The following is a 16,440-nucleotide window of genomic DNA, read 5'->3' on the forward strand; positions in this document are numbered from 1 at the left end:
GGGTAACCTGAGCCCGTAGACAGAAGCTATGGCCAAAGTCCTTCCAAATCTTAAGGGCAAAGGCGGGATTTGCACAGGAGTATCCTGACTCCTGGAGAAGGGCTCGCTCCACCGTAGTCACTGAATTCTCCACTGCCACAACTGAGTCAAATCCGGTCAAAGCTTTCAGTTAAGGTCACTAAAAATCTGGCTGCCTACTGGCCGAGAAGAAAAGGGAGATGCCACCAAACCTACGCTTTCCCTGGAGCTCGACGGAAGCCCGCGGCGGCCTGCGGTGTCACGTGACCGTGCGTGCCCCGTGACCCGCGGGCGCCAGCTCCTGCGCAGGCGCAGTGGGCCTCCTGCCCGCCCTTTCAGAAATGGCGGCGCCGCTGGGAGGTATGTTCTCCGGACAGCCGCCTGGACATCCCGGAGACTCCAGGGGCCAGGCTTCGCTTCTTCAGGCAGCGCCAGGCCCTCCGAGAACTTCTAACAGTACGTTGGTGGACGAGTTGGAGTCCTCTTTTGAGGTAAGATGAGACTGCGGCGTCCGTTCCCAGCCTCCTTTCTTACCTGAAACCTAAGCTGCACCTGGGCAGTTTGCCCATTTCAGTGATGCTCGCGACAGTCTTCCAGATCGGGGAAGAGGCTCAGAGAACGTAAGTTACTTGCTTTAATCTCCACTTTGAGTGGTGGCCGGAAGTGTGCGCAGGTCTGCTGGCGGAGACCTAGACTTTGTTTCTGGAAGCACGTGGACTTCAAGTTTGCCCACCCCCAGCCTTGGACCCTTCTAGGTTCCCAGTCGGTGGTTCCCGTTTTACTCTTTCTTGGCCCCATCCCTGAGCGCTCTTCCCCGCATCCCTGCGTGTAGGGTACTGGTGGATCTATGAAGGGTAATGACACACTGCTACGTCCTGTTCCTTTCCGCTGGGCTGCACCCTTCAACGGCCCTGAAGTAATGGACTCTTGGAGATGAAATGGACTTACGTAAAAGTTGCTGTGCGGAAGTTGGTACCAGGAGAGGGGGGAGGGGGAGAAGGAAAGCTGGGGGTTAGGGAGCGAGGGAGGCAGGGATGACCCAAACCGAGTTCTGCTCTAGAAGTTGGTAGTAGACAAAGGAGAGGTAAAAATAAGTTAGTGCTTAAAAATAAGATGGTTTCCAGTGGTCCCTAAAGTGAAAGATGAGCCATTATTGTGCGGAAATCAAAGAACTTATAAGTGCAGGCCCCTTTTCCACATTTTAAATCCTAGTCGTGTGAGTTTTATACTATGTGTAATAGCAGAGTAGAACATGAATATGGTTTGTAAATGACTGTGTTACTGGGGCTGCATGGGCAAAAATGTTTTTACTGGGGAGCGTACATTGAAAAGTTTGGAGATAACGAACTGATTTGAAGGATATCCAAATCTATCTGGGAGGAGAATGAGATGCTTTTGCAGTGGTACCAAGCCAGAAAGGAAGGGGTTTGGTAAGCTTTAGAGCAGCATTTAGCGTTGAGGTGAGGTGGCTGTCAGTCATGAGAGCTTGTTGAAAGACTGGCCCTGTAGATGTCTTGGCCAGAGCCAACCACCCAGTGTCCTAATGCTGTCACTCTTGAGTTAAAGCCAAAAGGTTACTGTGGTCTTCCCAGCTCTGCATGTTCAGCTTTCTGCTGCATTCCAACTTTTTCTTCCTTCTAGGCACATAAGACTCCTTCTGCATGTGCTGTTTGTTTTCCCTTTGGGTTTCCAGCTGCCTTCTCCCAAGTCCTGCATCACTTCCCCAATGGATCTGTCCTTCATTCTCCCATCAGTGCTGATACAATGGCAGCAGGTAGCAATAGCTTTGATGGATATTTGTCAAACAGTGAAGGAGCCTGTTGTGGCCCTGTCTTTGGTGCTTAGAATACAGAGAAAACAGTCCTTGCCATCAAGGAACTCAAGACAGCCGCCGGGTGGAAGAAACAGATGAGTGGCAGGCAGTTGCTGTGTTGGGGGATCAGTGCTCTGGTAGAAGAAAACCCGGGGTACTCTGAGAGCACACATGGGTGTGGCTGCCAAAGGCACTTCCCAGGGAATGTGAAACCCAAAAGGGCGTTCAGACAAAGCCAGGTGACAGGGAGTGAGTGGTGCGACCTGGGCTGGCTCTCTGCTGCTGCATGATCACCCATCTGGTCTTCTCAGGACTTTGCTCAAAGGCCACATTTTCATTTCCTTTTCATTTCACTGTGGTCTGTGTGGGCCTCTGTTTTGTAACCTGCAGTGGTTCATGGCACCTGCTTGCCCACTTTTCGTTTCTATTTGGGGGCTCTCCCTTTAGGTCTCTAGTTTTCTCATTCTAGTTGCTCAGTAAATGCTCTTCAATGTAATGAGTTTGTTGAGATCATGCATTCTTGTGGGAGGAAGTCTTGGAGACCATCCTCTCCTTTTATGAATGGAGAAACTGAGGCTCAGAGGAGAAATTACTTGCCCAAAGCCAACCCCTTGGCTTGTGCAAATGAGGACTATTACTTGGGCCTCCCTACTGTCCATCCTACGCATACTTCTAAAGTTTTTTTTTTTTTTATTTGTTTTGAGAGAGAAAGAGAGCATGCATGCACATGGGGGAGGGGCAGTGAAAGAAGGAGAGAGAATCCTAAGCAGGCTCTGTGCTGTCAGTGCAGAGCTTGATGCAGGGCTCAAACCCGCAAACCCTGAGATCATGACCTGAGCTGAAACCAAGAGTTGGACAGACACTCAACTGGCTCAGCCACCCAGGTGCCTCCCTACGCATACTTCTAAGAAGCATATTCTTTTTTTTTTTTAATTATTTTTTAAATTTTTTTAATGTTTATTTTTGAGAGAGAGACAGACACACAGTGTGAGAGGAGGAGGGGCAGAGAGAGAGGGAGACACAGAATCCAAAGGAAACTCCAGACTCTGAGCTGTCAGCACAGAGCCAGACGCAGGGCTCAAACCCATGAACTCTGAGACCACGACCTGAGCTGAAGTCGGACACTCAACCGACTGAGCCACCTAGGCGCCCCAAGCATATTCTTTTTATAGACTACCACACATTTCTCCATACAACTGCTCACCTGTCTGTGAAGACCTGTATGTATAATTTTTAAATTTTTTTTAATGTTTGTTTATTTTTGAGAGCATGAGAGCAGGGGAGAGAGAGGGGGACAGAGGATCTGAATCAGGCTCCATGCTGACAGTAGAGACCCCATGTCGGGGCTCAAACTCACGAACCATGAGATCGTGACCTGAGCCCAAGTCTGATGTTTAACCAACTGAGCCATCCAGGGGCCCCTGATTTCTTCTTCCTTTTTTTTTTTTTAAAGAGGGAAGAGGGAGTGAAAATTCCTGAGATCAAATTTCACTATGCCTGGTGGCCCTGCTGGTTGTGAGGGAGCAGCTCCACCATTGTTGATTGGTTTGCCTGGTTGGCCTCCTGGGTGGGATGTTTTCCAGTACCCACAGGTTTCACAGAGCAGATGTGCCCTAGGCATATCCCAAATCCAACAGGCGTCATCTTTCCATGTAATACACAGAATGGGCAATTTGTTTTTCGGATTTCTTGAGGTGTTACAGGGATTTCCCAGGAGGAGTCCTGTGATTTTTCTCTATAAATCAAATAGGGGAAACTTCTGGCAGCAGAATTTGTTGCTTCCCGAAGGGCCCTCACATGTGGGTGATGGCCTAAATCTGGGCCCAGATATGCCTGCCTCACACCAGTGTACTTTGCTCACTGCTGGTGGGGCTGTGCTTTCCTGAGGTTTCCTTCTTTCCTTCCTTTCTTCTTTCCTTCCCTCCTTCCTTCCTTCCTTTTTTCCTTCCTTCCTTCCTTCCTTCCTTCCTTCCTTCCTTCCTTCCGTTTATGTATTTTGAGAAAGAAGGCACAAGCAGGGGGAGGGAGAGAGAGAGAGGGAGACAGAATCTCAAACAGACTCTCTGCTGCTGGCACAGAGCTGCCCACGGGGCTCCATCTCTAAAACTGCGAGATCATGACATGTGCAGAAATCAGGAGTCAGACGCTTAACTGACTGAGCCACCCAGACGCCCTGAGGCTTCCTTTCTGACCACTGCTCCCCACCAGCTCTCCCATTCTGTTTCTGATCCCACTGCCCTGTGATAGACCTCTTTATGCATTTCCTGACGGTTTCCTGTGCACAGAAGTGCTTGGCTGAATCATGTATTCCTCTAGATCAGTGCCCCTTGAGAGAAATTCTCTCGGACTTGTTTACCCATGTGATAGCAAGCTCTTAGGTTGTCCCGTCTGTCATTAACGTGTATTTAGTGAGCACCCACTTAGTGCCGAGCAGTATTCCTGCTCTAGGAGTATGAGAACAAGATATGCAGAATTCCCACCTGCTGGCAGGGGACAACTGATAATGGACTAGAAGAATGGAATGATGTCCGTTAACTGTGAAAAACAATAAAGCTGGCCATGAGGATAGAGCCAGCCATTTCAAAAGAGTAGAGAGAGATGGCCTCTCTGAGGAGGTAATGATTTATCTGAGCCCTAATAGGGTGATGGTACAATTCATGTAAGCATCAGAGGGAGGGGCTTTAAGTGGAGTTGGACCAGGGGCCCAGGCTCTGGTATGGAATGGGATCCTGGTGAAAGGGGCGAGTGGCAGGAGAGAGGCAAGGTCGCGATGCTTGCAAATACCAGCTGCCTCATTTGGAGGCTCTCCCTCCATGTGTCTCATGGACTTAGTTTACCAAGTTATTTCATTAGCAGGATGTCTTGTCAGCTAATGTGTAAACCCAGACTGTGTCAACTCATTGAATAACTTCAAGAGAAGTTGTTACTCTGAAGTAATATTTTTGACATGTGAATGACATTTTCTCTTATATGTTTGAATCACACAGGCTTGCTTTGCTTCTCTTGTGAGTCAGGACTATGTCAATGGCACAGATCAGGAGGAAATTAGAACTGGTAAGAATTCACTCTTTGTAGACCACGTTCTTGCCTTCAGCAAGATTCCTGATTGCTTATTTTACACTTTACAGTTTTGTTTGTATCCTTAGAGAACTTTTCCAGGGAATGAGATTTATGCAGTCATTTCTATATACTGCTGGTTCTTTGTTCGGTTTATCAACTGACATGTCACACTCATAATGAGCTAGTTATAATGTGCTGTCCATATTGTATAGGACAGTAATAACCAACAATGTGTGCTGTGTTTTTAAAAAAATAAGTTTTGATTATTTTTTGAAGGTGTTACAGAGAAAAGTCTCTTGTGTTTCCCTGACTTTGCCCAAGTTCTGTCCCAAGAAGCAACCACTGTTTCTGATTGTTTTGTACTATATTTTACATGTTACATTTTAACTGGAAGTCGTGATTCTAATTGCTGGATGTCAGGATTGTCTTTCCTCAGAAGAACTTTTGTGTTGTGCTGAGGTCTCATTAACCTTATATAAACGCAAATTATCTGCTATTTAATGTTGGTTAACACATGGGGGTTGGGAGTCAGTATTTCTGTTGTCAGAATTAAAATTCCAGATTACATCTTTGGGAAGGTGCTGTTTTGATATTTTTGACTGTTCATTTATGAGGACGATATATGTGTCTAGTGTTTTTCTTAATATTTTGGTCTTTTTTTATAAGGTGTTGATCAGTGTATCCAGAAATTTCTGGATATTGCAAGACAAACGGAATGTTTTTTCCTACAAAAAAGATTGCAGTTATCTGTCCAGAAACCAGAGCAAGTTATCAAAGAGGTATGAACTCAACTTTCTCTTCAACTTTCAGGAAGAGCACATATGGTCAGGATTCCATCTGTGCTTTAAATGAGATACACCCTTTTCCCATGAGTTATAGTAGGCTTTACAGATTGAATACACATGTTGCTAGATGTCAGTGTTCACTACAAGTTGGGCAAGTAGTGGAGCCAGGGGTGGAGGTGGAAGGCTGGGCTTCAAACAGAGTTTCGTTTGCTGGACGACTTCTCTTAAAGAAAAGGTTCTGCTGCTTGAAAAAGGTTGAAAAGTCATTAATATAGATGATAAGTTCATTTTGGACAGAAACTGTGATTTGTGTGTATCCCCGGCTGCCTTACACACAGGAAGGGCTCAAGTTTTGTTCAAGGAATCAAAACTTAAATGTTCTGTCCCAGGTTCCTTGAGACTCAGGGTTTCATTTATCTCAGTTGTTTGAAACTGGGGCATTTGGAAATGTGTTGGAGTTGCCATGATGACTGGGAAGCTTCATTGGCATTTAGTGTGTTGGGCCAAAGCCTGCCCCATGCAGTGTGGAAGAGAGAATTGTCTTGCCCAAGAGACTGGTCATGCCCCTGATGAGAAACACTAAATTGACATGATTGTTTTTTGGTACTGTTTGAAGTAACTACTCCCACAAGCTGCTGAATTAAATGAAAACCTTCTTTTTATTAATTGATATCAGCTGATGAGAATGTGAATGATAAGATGATACTCTTATAATGTATTCTGTCAGAGCATTTCCTGATTTGAGTACTTGACTAAGAACATAGGTGTGTTCAATGCCAGACCTTCATAAAGAATTACGATGCTGGTATTCATTTAAAAAGCTCTTGAAGATGAGATTTTAACACTTCAGCCCAAACTGATAGAGTAGTGGTGTGGACTCTTTTAAACGGTTGTTAACATATGTTTCAGATTCTCAGCAGTGACCTTTGGACAGAAATACTGGGTGCCTGGGGATCAGGTTGGGAAAGAGCCTGATTTTCTTTGCCTGCCCTTTGGTACTTTGGAATACTGGAACATTCTGTATTACTTATTAAAAGAAAATGAAAAGTAAAAGCTCCCAGCGTTACGCAGCATCTTCCATTAGAGAAGTTGCTGTGTATTATTCGGATAGAGGAGCCAAGCAGAGTGTTGGATGTACAAAGGTTGAATTGATTCTCTTTGAGTTTACTTCTTAGTGTTCTTACCTAATCAGGAACTATTTTCATTTTTCATGAGTTTGCCCTGACTTAATCGTCTTTGTTTGTAGGATGTCTCAGAACTAAGGAATGAATTGCAGCGGAAGGATGCTCTGGTCCAGAAGCACTTGACAAAACTGAGGCATTGGCAGCAGGTGCTGGAGGACATCAACGCGCAGCACAAAAAGCCAGCCGAAATCCCTCAGGGCTCCTTGGCCTACCTCGAGCAGGCGTCTGCTAACATCCCTGCACCCATGAAGCAAAGCTGAGTCAAAGCGGGCCTGAAGGGGATCTGGTGTGAGTCAGCCTGGGCACAGTTTTGACAAACATCACTTCTTGTGGACGTGACATTTTGGAAGAACTCTTTGCCAAAGAATGAGATGATTTTTGTTTGATGGTCTCACCTAAAACGTTCCCCTAGTTTGATAAACATCTTTTCTTGAGTACTTTATAAAACGGTTTTGGTAGATCAAGTAAATTTTTGTCTTTAGCAAAGTTTAGGCTGTTAATATGATGCCACTTACAGATTCCTTTTTATGTTTCTTTGTATTTTTTTTTATGACTAAGTCTTTTTGTGTTTCCAATTTTAGATTAGCTTATATAATATGAAGGGAAAAGTTTGTATGATTTGATCTGAGAATCAGAGGATGAGGATTTTGGTTGTAGACCTTTTATAACAATTACCCCTCAATGGTAATATAGTAAAATAGGTAAATTTGCATATTTTAAGACTTTGAATTACCTCAAGAAGAGGAATCTAATGCAGCAATGTCCATAAGGCTTCCAGAGCTCTCAAAATGAGGGTATTTTGTAAATAGGTTGAAAGGACTATCATATCCTAAGTTAGTGTAGTATTAATACATAGGATCCTTAAGTTGATGTTGACTTTTATTTGGGGTAAGTTTATATTTTGTGTGGTGTTTTTTTCACTTTTGGGGTGGGGGTGTGTAGCAAGAGCAGTGATATGGTAAATTGTTAGGTTCTGCAGTGATGCATCCATTTTAAGTAAGGGGGTAGACCTTGTGCTCAGCACAACAGTTGAGGTATACGTGCAGTATGAGAGGTTAAAGCTTGCTATGGTTGGTTATCTCTTTTCACTTTCAGTTTTGTTTGCTTGTGTTGTTTTTGTTTCTGTTTTTTTTTGTAGCAGAATTTCTCATTAAGGAAGGATCTTGCTAATGAGTGACATTGATTCCAAGGGACTGGGGTCTTGGGGTGGAGAATGGGCTGCAGGTGACTCTCAGCGACTCACCATCCTCGAAGATGATGGGATCTCAGCATTTGGGAAGACATTTTACCCTCTTGTTGGTTACATGGGCCAATGAGATTCTCTGTTGAGCTGCCATTGAGAAATACAGACCAGCATTGTGTGTGGTGCTCCTTGGATGAGATTTTCCTTTCTCGTTGTTTACAATCTAATCAGATTACATCTCTTTACCCAAAACAGATGCTCTATTGTCTTCCGAACAGGCAATACTTCTGTGACTCAGTGTCCTGAAGTGTTTTATTTCCTTCAGCCTTGAAGGCCCTCCCTATATAACACTGATACCCATCCATTCATGGTTGTTTGGTCTGATGCCATCTGGTCCCTGAAGCCACTGCATGCTTTCTGCCTCACCCCGCAAGACACAGGACTACCTCTCTCTCTACCAACCTTGCATGGTTCTCCTTGTGGAGGTTAGTGATTTGCATCTGTCTCAGTGCCTCTCATTAGAAGTAGGCATTGTTCCTCACTGAATGTACAGGGACCACTTATTATTTATTTTTTATGCGTAATACTTTTTACTCATTTTTGTTTGTGTGCCCATGTGTGGGGTACACAGCCTGAGGCTAACAAATCCCCTCAGTATAGGTTAAACAGAGCTTTTAAAAAAAGGTTTTACTCACAATATATGACCTCAGGGTTGTTAACCTGGTCACTTCATGCCAATTCGAAGCTCTGATTGGCAGCTTTAGATTTCTTTTTTGTTTTTTTTAATTAAAAAAAAAAAATTTTTTTTTAACGTTTATTTATTTTTTAAGAGACAGAGACAGAGCATGAGCTGGGAAAGGGACACAGAGAGAGGGGGAGTCACAGATTTCGAAGCAGGCTCCAGGCTCTGAGCTGTCAGCACAGAGCCCGACACGGGGCTTGAACCCATGAACCATGAGATCATGACCTGAGCCGAAGTCGGCCACCTAACCGACTGAGCCACCCAGGTGCCCCTTTTTAATTTTTTTTTTTAATGTTTATTTTTGAGAGAGAGAGGGAGAGACAGAGCATGAGTGGGGGAGGGGCAGAGAGAGAGGGAGACACAGAATCTGAAGCAAGCTCCAGGTTCTGAGCTGTCAGTACAGAGCCTGACACGAAATGTGAGATCATGACCCGAGCCAAAATCAGACGCTTAACCGACTGAGCCACCCAGGCATCCCAACAGCTTTGATTTCTTGATTAAAAACCTAAATAAACTGCTTAAGTTTTAGGCAGTCTTTGAGTAATAAAGAGGTTCTTAGTGAAAATATTGGGAACTATTCTTTTTGGTGCTTAGTGAAAATATTTTGAATTCATTCAAGAACCAGTTATTGCCATTTCTTTATTATGAATTCAGAGTTTTCTGTCAATACAACTTTTCAATCTTAGCTATGAATATCATTTTAATTTCTTGGTGATTAACATCGAAAACGCTCTTGAGTTGCTGTCTTTAGTGAGAAGAAACCATCAGCTAGGATTTCCCTTACTTTTCCAGTCCCAGAAGGACAAACCTACCCACATCTTCAGGGTCTCCTTTTTTTCCTTCCTGTTCCATCTCCTGAAGTGCCTACCCTGTGTAGGACCAGCCTTTCCACCAGGGTTCTGGGCCCCAGACCAGTCACCTTCTCTAGGGCTTAATCCTTGGGCGGTGTCCATTTTCCGCATCCCCCATCTCCTGGATCATTCCCTGCGGCTCACGGGGTCTTCATCTCCCATCTTCAACATTCCTTTGGTACCTGAGCTGATGCCCTATCTCCCTGCCCCTTGTTCACAGTCTCCAGCATCTCTCCTTCTCTTCCTCCTTTTCCAGCCTGCCCCTTCCATACCACCATCACTGTGCTCATGATGGTTACTGGCCACTTCATCTTCTTTACTTGAATTCATTCTCTTTGATACGTCTTCCCTTCTCTTTCCTTTTCTACCCAGCTTCTCAGTGTTGGCATTTCTGAGCCTTTGGTCCTGGGCTTCTGGAGGCCTTGGAGGAATACTGCTCTCCCTTCAAGAGAGTCGTTGTGGGGAGTACAGTTACCAAAGCTCCACCTCTGGGCATCTGCTGCAGGGTTCCCTGGAGGCCGTGCTCTCCCTGGCTGTGATCAGACACAGGTGGGGTACTGAAGCCAGGTCATTCCTGCTCAACATGGGACTCCTCATGGGCAGTCTTTGCTCTGGAGCTCCAACTGGCCTGGCCAAGACTTCTTGGTGCTGTCTTATTGTCTGAGCTTCTTTGCTCAAATCTTCCTTGGCCTCCCTTTCACTGGTGTCAACCTGCACCATAGTCTGAAGGCTCTTCTTGCCTTAGGCTTCCTCTTCCCTTTATGTTGCAGGTGGTTTTTCTTGAGAAGGGGAAGAAAAACCTGTCCCTGACATCCAGATACTGATCTGTGTTATGGACACTTATCCAACTAGGCCATGGTATTCTCCTGTTGGACATGAACAATCTCAGAATACCAACTCAGAGTTGCTCCAAGACCATGATAAAGTAGGACAAAACAAAAGCACCTCATTATTTTGTCTAGGCTCAGAGAAAAAATAAGGTCACAGTGTTAACCCACCAAACATTCTTCTGACTGAAGGGAGTAACTGCTTTTTTTTTTTTTTTTTTTTTTAACTATTTTCAGCTTTATCTTCACTCTAGTCTGTGCTCCGAACAAATAAAATTTTCTTTCAGGCACCCAGTCATAGAATTGCCCCGACTTGTTTACAGCATCCAAACTAGAGTGCACCCTTGCATCCTTAGGCTGTCTGAAATTACTCACCAAAGCCAGAATTCTGAAATAGGTTCTAACACCCTCTTTCTGAGAAGCCCTACCATCTCCGCAATGAGCATTCTCCCTATTGCAACAAGTAATAAACCCAACTTGTTCCCTGCAGATGTGTTTCTGGTGGTCCTTGGCTGAGGGCCATTGAAATCCCCAATAAATGTCTTCTAATTCTAATTGTGTCTTGGGAGATAGCTCCTGGAGGACCTGACTGACATGGCTGTTAGTGGACGTGGTCTGAGAGCAGGCAGTAGGATGGGGCCTGGGGACTGGCTCATGCACTGTCCCAATTGGCAAGGAAGACCCATGGCAGTGTAGTTGCCAGTGGCCCAATTGCTGAAGATTCCACCAGTGGTGCCACAGGGAGACGTCCCAGTGGAAGGGAACATTGTCAGTACAAGGACCAAACATTGGAAGGTAAGGGGGCATACTGTGTACAAGAACAGTGGAGTTGGCTGGTTAGCACCTCACTGTCTTGACTCCCCATGGAGGGATAATGACTAACAGGACTTAACAGTCAACAGCCACTCTGAGTGCCTGGGTCATCTTTGATTATCACCTGTAGGGTGAGGGGAGACAGCTGAGGAACTAGCAGGAGGGAGTAGATCAAAAATAGTATTGCATCCCCAGGGGTGATGGTGGAGATTAGTGCTACCGTAAGAAATCTGAAGAATGCAGGGACAGCTCCTTACCACAGCTCCATTTAATTTCCTAACGTCGCCCTTGCAGAATCCAGATGGATCCTGGAGAGAATATAGACCAAGTAGCCTCACTCACAACTACTGTGTTGGATGTTACATTAATGCTAGAGCAGCTAAAGGGTTCAGGTACACAATATGCAGCCATTTCTTGAGTGAGTTCAGTCTTTTCTACCCTAATTAAGAAACACTTTACAGCAATCTTCCTTTCCAGTTTTGCTCCAGCCGTATGTTAGCCCCTCCTTCTGTCCTAAAAGAGCCTAACAAGATTTATCACCAAATCTTGCTGTTTCTCCCTCCTGACTCAATCCTGAATCAGTTCATTTCTCTTCATCTGCACTGTTTTCCCCAAGCCATCACTGTCATGTCTGGACCACTCACTCTTGAGAGATTGATGGAATCTGATTATATACACAAAAACCAGAAGAATGTTTTATCTATCAAATTGAGTTTCTTTGTCAGTATTATCTAGGGTACAGAGAGGATTTTATTCACTGTGGTGAAGGTGGAACCTTGAGAGAAACTTTCTGGATGATAATTCTGCTATATCAAAAAGCTTAAGCATGTATCCTTTGATGCTTTACTTAGATACCCAAGGAATGTGTCCTAAGGAGATAAATGATAGAAGCATTGTCAGATTTAGTTAACAGATACAATTATTGCAGTGTGGAATCTAGAAATTTAACAGAATCTTTCAGTCACCTGCAACAAGAAAGAAATCAAACAGATGTAGAGTCTCAGTAAAATTCTGTCCCTGCAGCAGGTGTCATGCTGAGTTAAAGTGCAGCCTACGTTGCTAGTCATCAGTAGTTGCAGTGTTGGAAGAATGTTTCAATAAACAGTACAACTATCTGTACGTAGTTTAGTTTTTAAAACACAAAACTAGTTTAGTTCTTAAAACACAAAACGCAAGCATAATCCTACAGTGCTCACCCTAAGCAGGAAACAAGATCACTAAAAAAAATTGATACTGAGAAATAACATGGCATGTTACATGTATGGTAACAAGTATTTTCATTTAAGAAATTATCGGGGCCACGTGTTTTGATTAGATAGGAATTTTACCTTTAGGGGCCTCTGGGTGGCTCAGTTGGTTTTGTGTCCGACTCTTGATTTTGGTTCAGGTCATGACTCACAGTTGGTGGGATTGAGCCCTGGAGACAGTGTGTCAGAGCCTGCTTGGGATTCTCTCCCCTCTCTGTCTGCCTCTTACCCTCTCACGTGTGCTCACTCTCTCAAAACAAATAAACCTTAAAAACATTAAAAAAGATAGTGATTTTACCTTTAAATTGTCAGTTGTAATTTGAGTTGTAATTGCATTTCTCCCAAAATTATGTAAGCAGCTACTTTTCATTTAAAGTTGACCTGATTGAGATTAATGTGAATTTCTTATTTCCAAACTGTCTTCATCTACTTTCACCTTTCTTTGGGAAAACAATACAAGTCACAGCCATTTTTAATTGCCCAGTTTAAAGTTTTATTCAAAGAGCAAAGATTTGACAGTGCATAGAATAAACGTTTATGGCCACGTGTGGGGCCAGCACCAAAGGATTGAGAACATATTTTGCCCAAATTGTATTGAGTCTTGTCAAATCACACTGCTCCATCAGAAGGCCAGACTATTCAGTGTGGACTGACATGGGTCAGCACCATGAATGGCCAGTCCCGATTCCCTTACAGTACTGAGCATCCATGTGATGGGGAAGCAATGCACCATGAGGCAAAGGGCCCAGGCCCAAAGACTATGGGCTCAGTAGATCTTTGACTTCAAAGAATACTCTAGAAACTTTCATAAGTGACCAAGTTGAAACTACAGTCATATGACAGAGTGAGGCTCGGTTATTCACAGAAAAATTCTGGCAGTGATTCATTCCAGTTCGTGATTGGTGTCATACCTATCCTATTTTGCTTACTTCTCCAAAAGCCCCTTTTGAGGTAGGTGTTATCCCCTCTCTCATCTACTTCAGGTCCTGGACTTAGGAAGTCAGAGCACTCAGTCGAAGTGTGCCAAGGGCTGCTGTCATCCACTCCTAGTTTTGCCTTGTTTTGTGTTTGTAATTGGTTTTCATGAGTATTTCGAACTTTTATTCTTCTTCCTAGTGAGGTTGAATGTGCATTTTGGAATTCTGTCATTTACACAGAAATACTTTTCAAGTGGAGGTGACTAGCATTCTAAGGACAAGTGAAACCACTTTTAAAGTAGATCATGGAAATCACAAAGCCTGACATTCCACAAAGTGGAGTGAAATCTTATGGACACTAGAAATACAATGTGAGGGTCATCAGTAACATTAATATTTTCTGTGGGTGCATTTGATAACATTTTCATTTGGTTTATGTTGTTTTGTTTTTTACCTTAATGTCAAGAATTTTGTTTAAGCACTGGTTTCACAATGAAACAGTATGAAATGTTAATGCCAAAATTTGTTTTGGCTATTATATATAAATCGTATCACAAGCAAGTTAATTTGGTTTTTTAGTTCATTCCTTCAGTCAGATGCTTTACATGTGTTTCAGGTGTCCTCTTTGTGATGGAATCCTGAGACTCAGTTTAGAAAGAGAAATACTTGGTAAACCATTCCTGGTGGGCAGAGCCCTGTTTCTGCTGGACTTCTTTGGGTTGGGCTGTTTCACCATCTTGTGTCCTAAAAACAAACCAACAAACAAAAAGATTGTTTTAGATGGCTTTGAAAATTATTCAGTAAACAACTTAATACCCCACTATCTTTCAGGGAGTAAAGCTGTTGCTTTACTCTTTGAAAGACCGTGAGTATAACTGGCTAACACTCATGGCTAGAAACAAGGTGTGAAAGATGGGGTGGGAGGGGAACGTCTAATTCCTTATTTCCAAACTGTTGGAATGTTTCGAAAATGAGGTTCTCCACTGTTTTACTTAAGACTAATGAGCATATTGTATAAACTTATATTTCAGGCACAAATTGAACACTAAACCTCATAAAAAAGGTAAGGAATGAAACAGTTAATCAACACAGCCTTATAATGTCTGGCTTCTTCAGAAGTTATCTAATGTGTTCGCACCTCAATAAGACTGTGACATTAGCCTAATAAATTGAAAAGAGGAAACAGTAAGCAAGAAAGTATGATGTATACCTGCTGACTGGTCTCTGTCTGCATTTGTGAAGCTTCATATAAAACTGGGGACCTAGCTTATTCACAGGTGTATGATACTGAGATGAACCCACAGCCAGAGTCAGGAGCTGGCTCTAGCCGTTAATACAGGGGTGTGCTTAGGGCTCCAGGCCTCAGTTTCTGCAGCTTTGAAACAAAAGGGCTGGCCTCCTTCATTGACTGACAGGAGGTCCTTGCCACTCAACATTTATAAAGGTCTGTGCCTCCCATTTGTCCCAATAGCCGCAGGTATGCAGGGCCTTTGAAAAAAGAACACTTTATTTTTATTATATTTTGAGAAAGGACAAGTGCGAGTGGGGGTGGGGGGCGGGGGGCAGACAGAGAGAGAGAGAGAGAGAGAGAGAGAGAAAATCCCAAGATGACAGCTTGGAGCCCAATCCCACGACTGTGAGATCATGACCTGAGTCAAAATCAAGAGTCAGATGCTTAACCACCTGAGCCGCCCAGGCATCCCTGGAAAAAGAACATTTTAGAAGGAGCCATTTCTGAAATGCAAAATTCAAAGCACAGAATGTCAAGTTCTGCCTCTGAAAAGAAGACTGGATAGGAGGGAGAATTAATAAACGGGGAAATGATTGTGAAAGAGAAACATGTTGCAAGGGTTTCTGGAAAAATAAGGTAGTATCTGAGATGATTGATCATGCATGAGCTACCAACCCAGATTAAGAGGCCTTAAACTCTCAAGATGATACAATAAATCTTGAGAAATAACCTTAATAATAATAGCAGTGGCAGTAATAGTGGAAATCGACTGAATGCTTCTGTACCAGGTTCTGTGCTAACTGCGTCCTGTGGATTAATTCCGTCAGTCTCACAGTCTGGTGAGGCAGGTGCTGTATTATCTTTGTTTTAGAGGTGAGGAAATGGAGACCTAGAGAGGTCAAGTAACCTGCCCAAAGTCACCTAGGTAAGAACAAGAGACCAGAATTTGAATCCAGACCTCAGGGCCAGGCGATTAGAGTCCATCTTCTGTGTTACCCACAGTGACACGGCTAGCTAAGTGATCTAATCATCCATGAGAGGAAAAAAAAAGACTTTCTGGAACTTGGTACCAAGAATAGTACTTGTCTAAAGAATGACCTACTTCCTTCCTCTTACACCACCTTCCCATTTGGCTGGATTGTAATTTGTCCAAGGCAGGGAGGGGCTTGTCTCCCTGTCCTTTTTACCTGCCCAAAGTCTGGGTATTGAAGAGGTGCCAGAAAGGAATCTGAATTCCCCCCCTATCTGTGGAAAACTGGAATCACAACTCCCCCACCCCACCTTGTGGCAGTTTTCACATCTAGAGCCTGGGTGGGTTTGTAAGGCTGGCCACAGCCAGGGCTTGGGTCCAAGCTGGGTGACTTCATTATTGGAGGGGCGTTGATCCTGGAGCTCAGATCACCACTCAGAAAGTTCTTTGCGTAGGAGGCCAGGTTTGGCACGCTGACCACTCGGCTGGGCACTTCCTCCAGCTTCTTTTTCTGTTTGTAGTAAAAGAAAGGCCAGTTAGTTCCACCCTAAAGAGTCATTATTGTAAATAAAAAAGGCCCACCCAACCAAAACTATATGGTAGAAGAGGCAGTAATTTTATTTATATACCTACATGTTATTTTTAAAGCATTTCTTCCTCCAGTCTTTGTTTTATGAAACACAGGTTCACAATCTCTTGCCCAAAACCTCTGGGGACGTGTGTTTGGTAATTCAAATTTTTTTTTTAGACATTAGAAGGCCATATAAGACCCCCAACAGGAGCTGGGTCCATTGTCTTC

At 43.8% G+C, this 16,440-nt stretch overlaps 2 protein-coding genes across 2 annotated transcripts in view; one reads left to right on the forward strand and one right to left on the reverse strand.

Annotated features, from left to right (window-relative positions):
• The first annotated feature begins 322 nt into the window (after positions 1-322).
• On the forward strand, positions 323-7,994 carry MED28 (mediator complex subunit 28). The gene is made up of 4 exons (XM_049630373.1): positions 323-509; positions 4,819-4,885; positions 5,558-5,670; positions 6,923-7,994. Exons 1-4 carry the CDS (start codon positions 360-362, stop codon positions 7,118-7,120), a joined length of 528 nt encoding a protein of 175 aa, XP_049486330.1. The 5' UTR covers positions 323-359; the 3' UTR covers positions 7,121-7,994.
• Positions 7,995-12,998: 5,004 nt separating this feature from the next.
• Positions 12,999-16,440, reverse strand: part of FAM184B (family with sequence similarity 184 member B) — a 154,045-nt gene continuing 150,603 nt past the window's right edge. The window contains exons 17-18 of the mRNA XM_049630365.1: positions 15,953-16,152; positions 12,999-14,184 (exon numbers count right to left, since the gene is read on the reverse strand). Coding sequence (XP_049486322.1) covers positions 14,091-14,184; positions 15,953-16,152 — 294 coding nt within the window. The 3' untranslated portion in view covers positions 12,999-14,090. The remainder of the gene's footprint in view (positions 14,185-15,952; positions 16,153-16,440) is intronic.

This window comes from Panthera uncia, chromosome B1, assembly GCF_023721935.1.
Source record: "Panthera uncia isolate 11264 chromosome B1, Puncia_PCG_1.0, whole genome shotgun sequence".
Taxonomy (NCBI): Eukaryota; Metazoa; Chordata; class Mammalia; order Carnivora; family Felidae; genus Panthera; species Panthera uncia.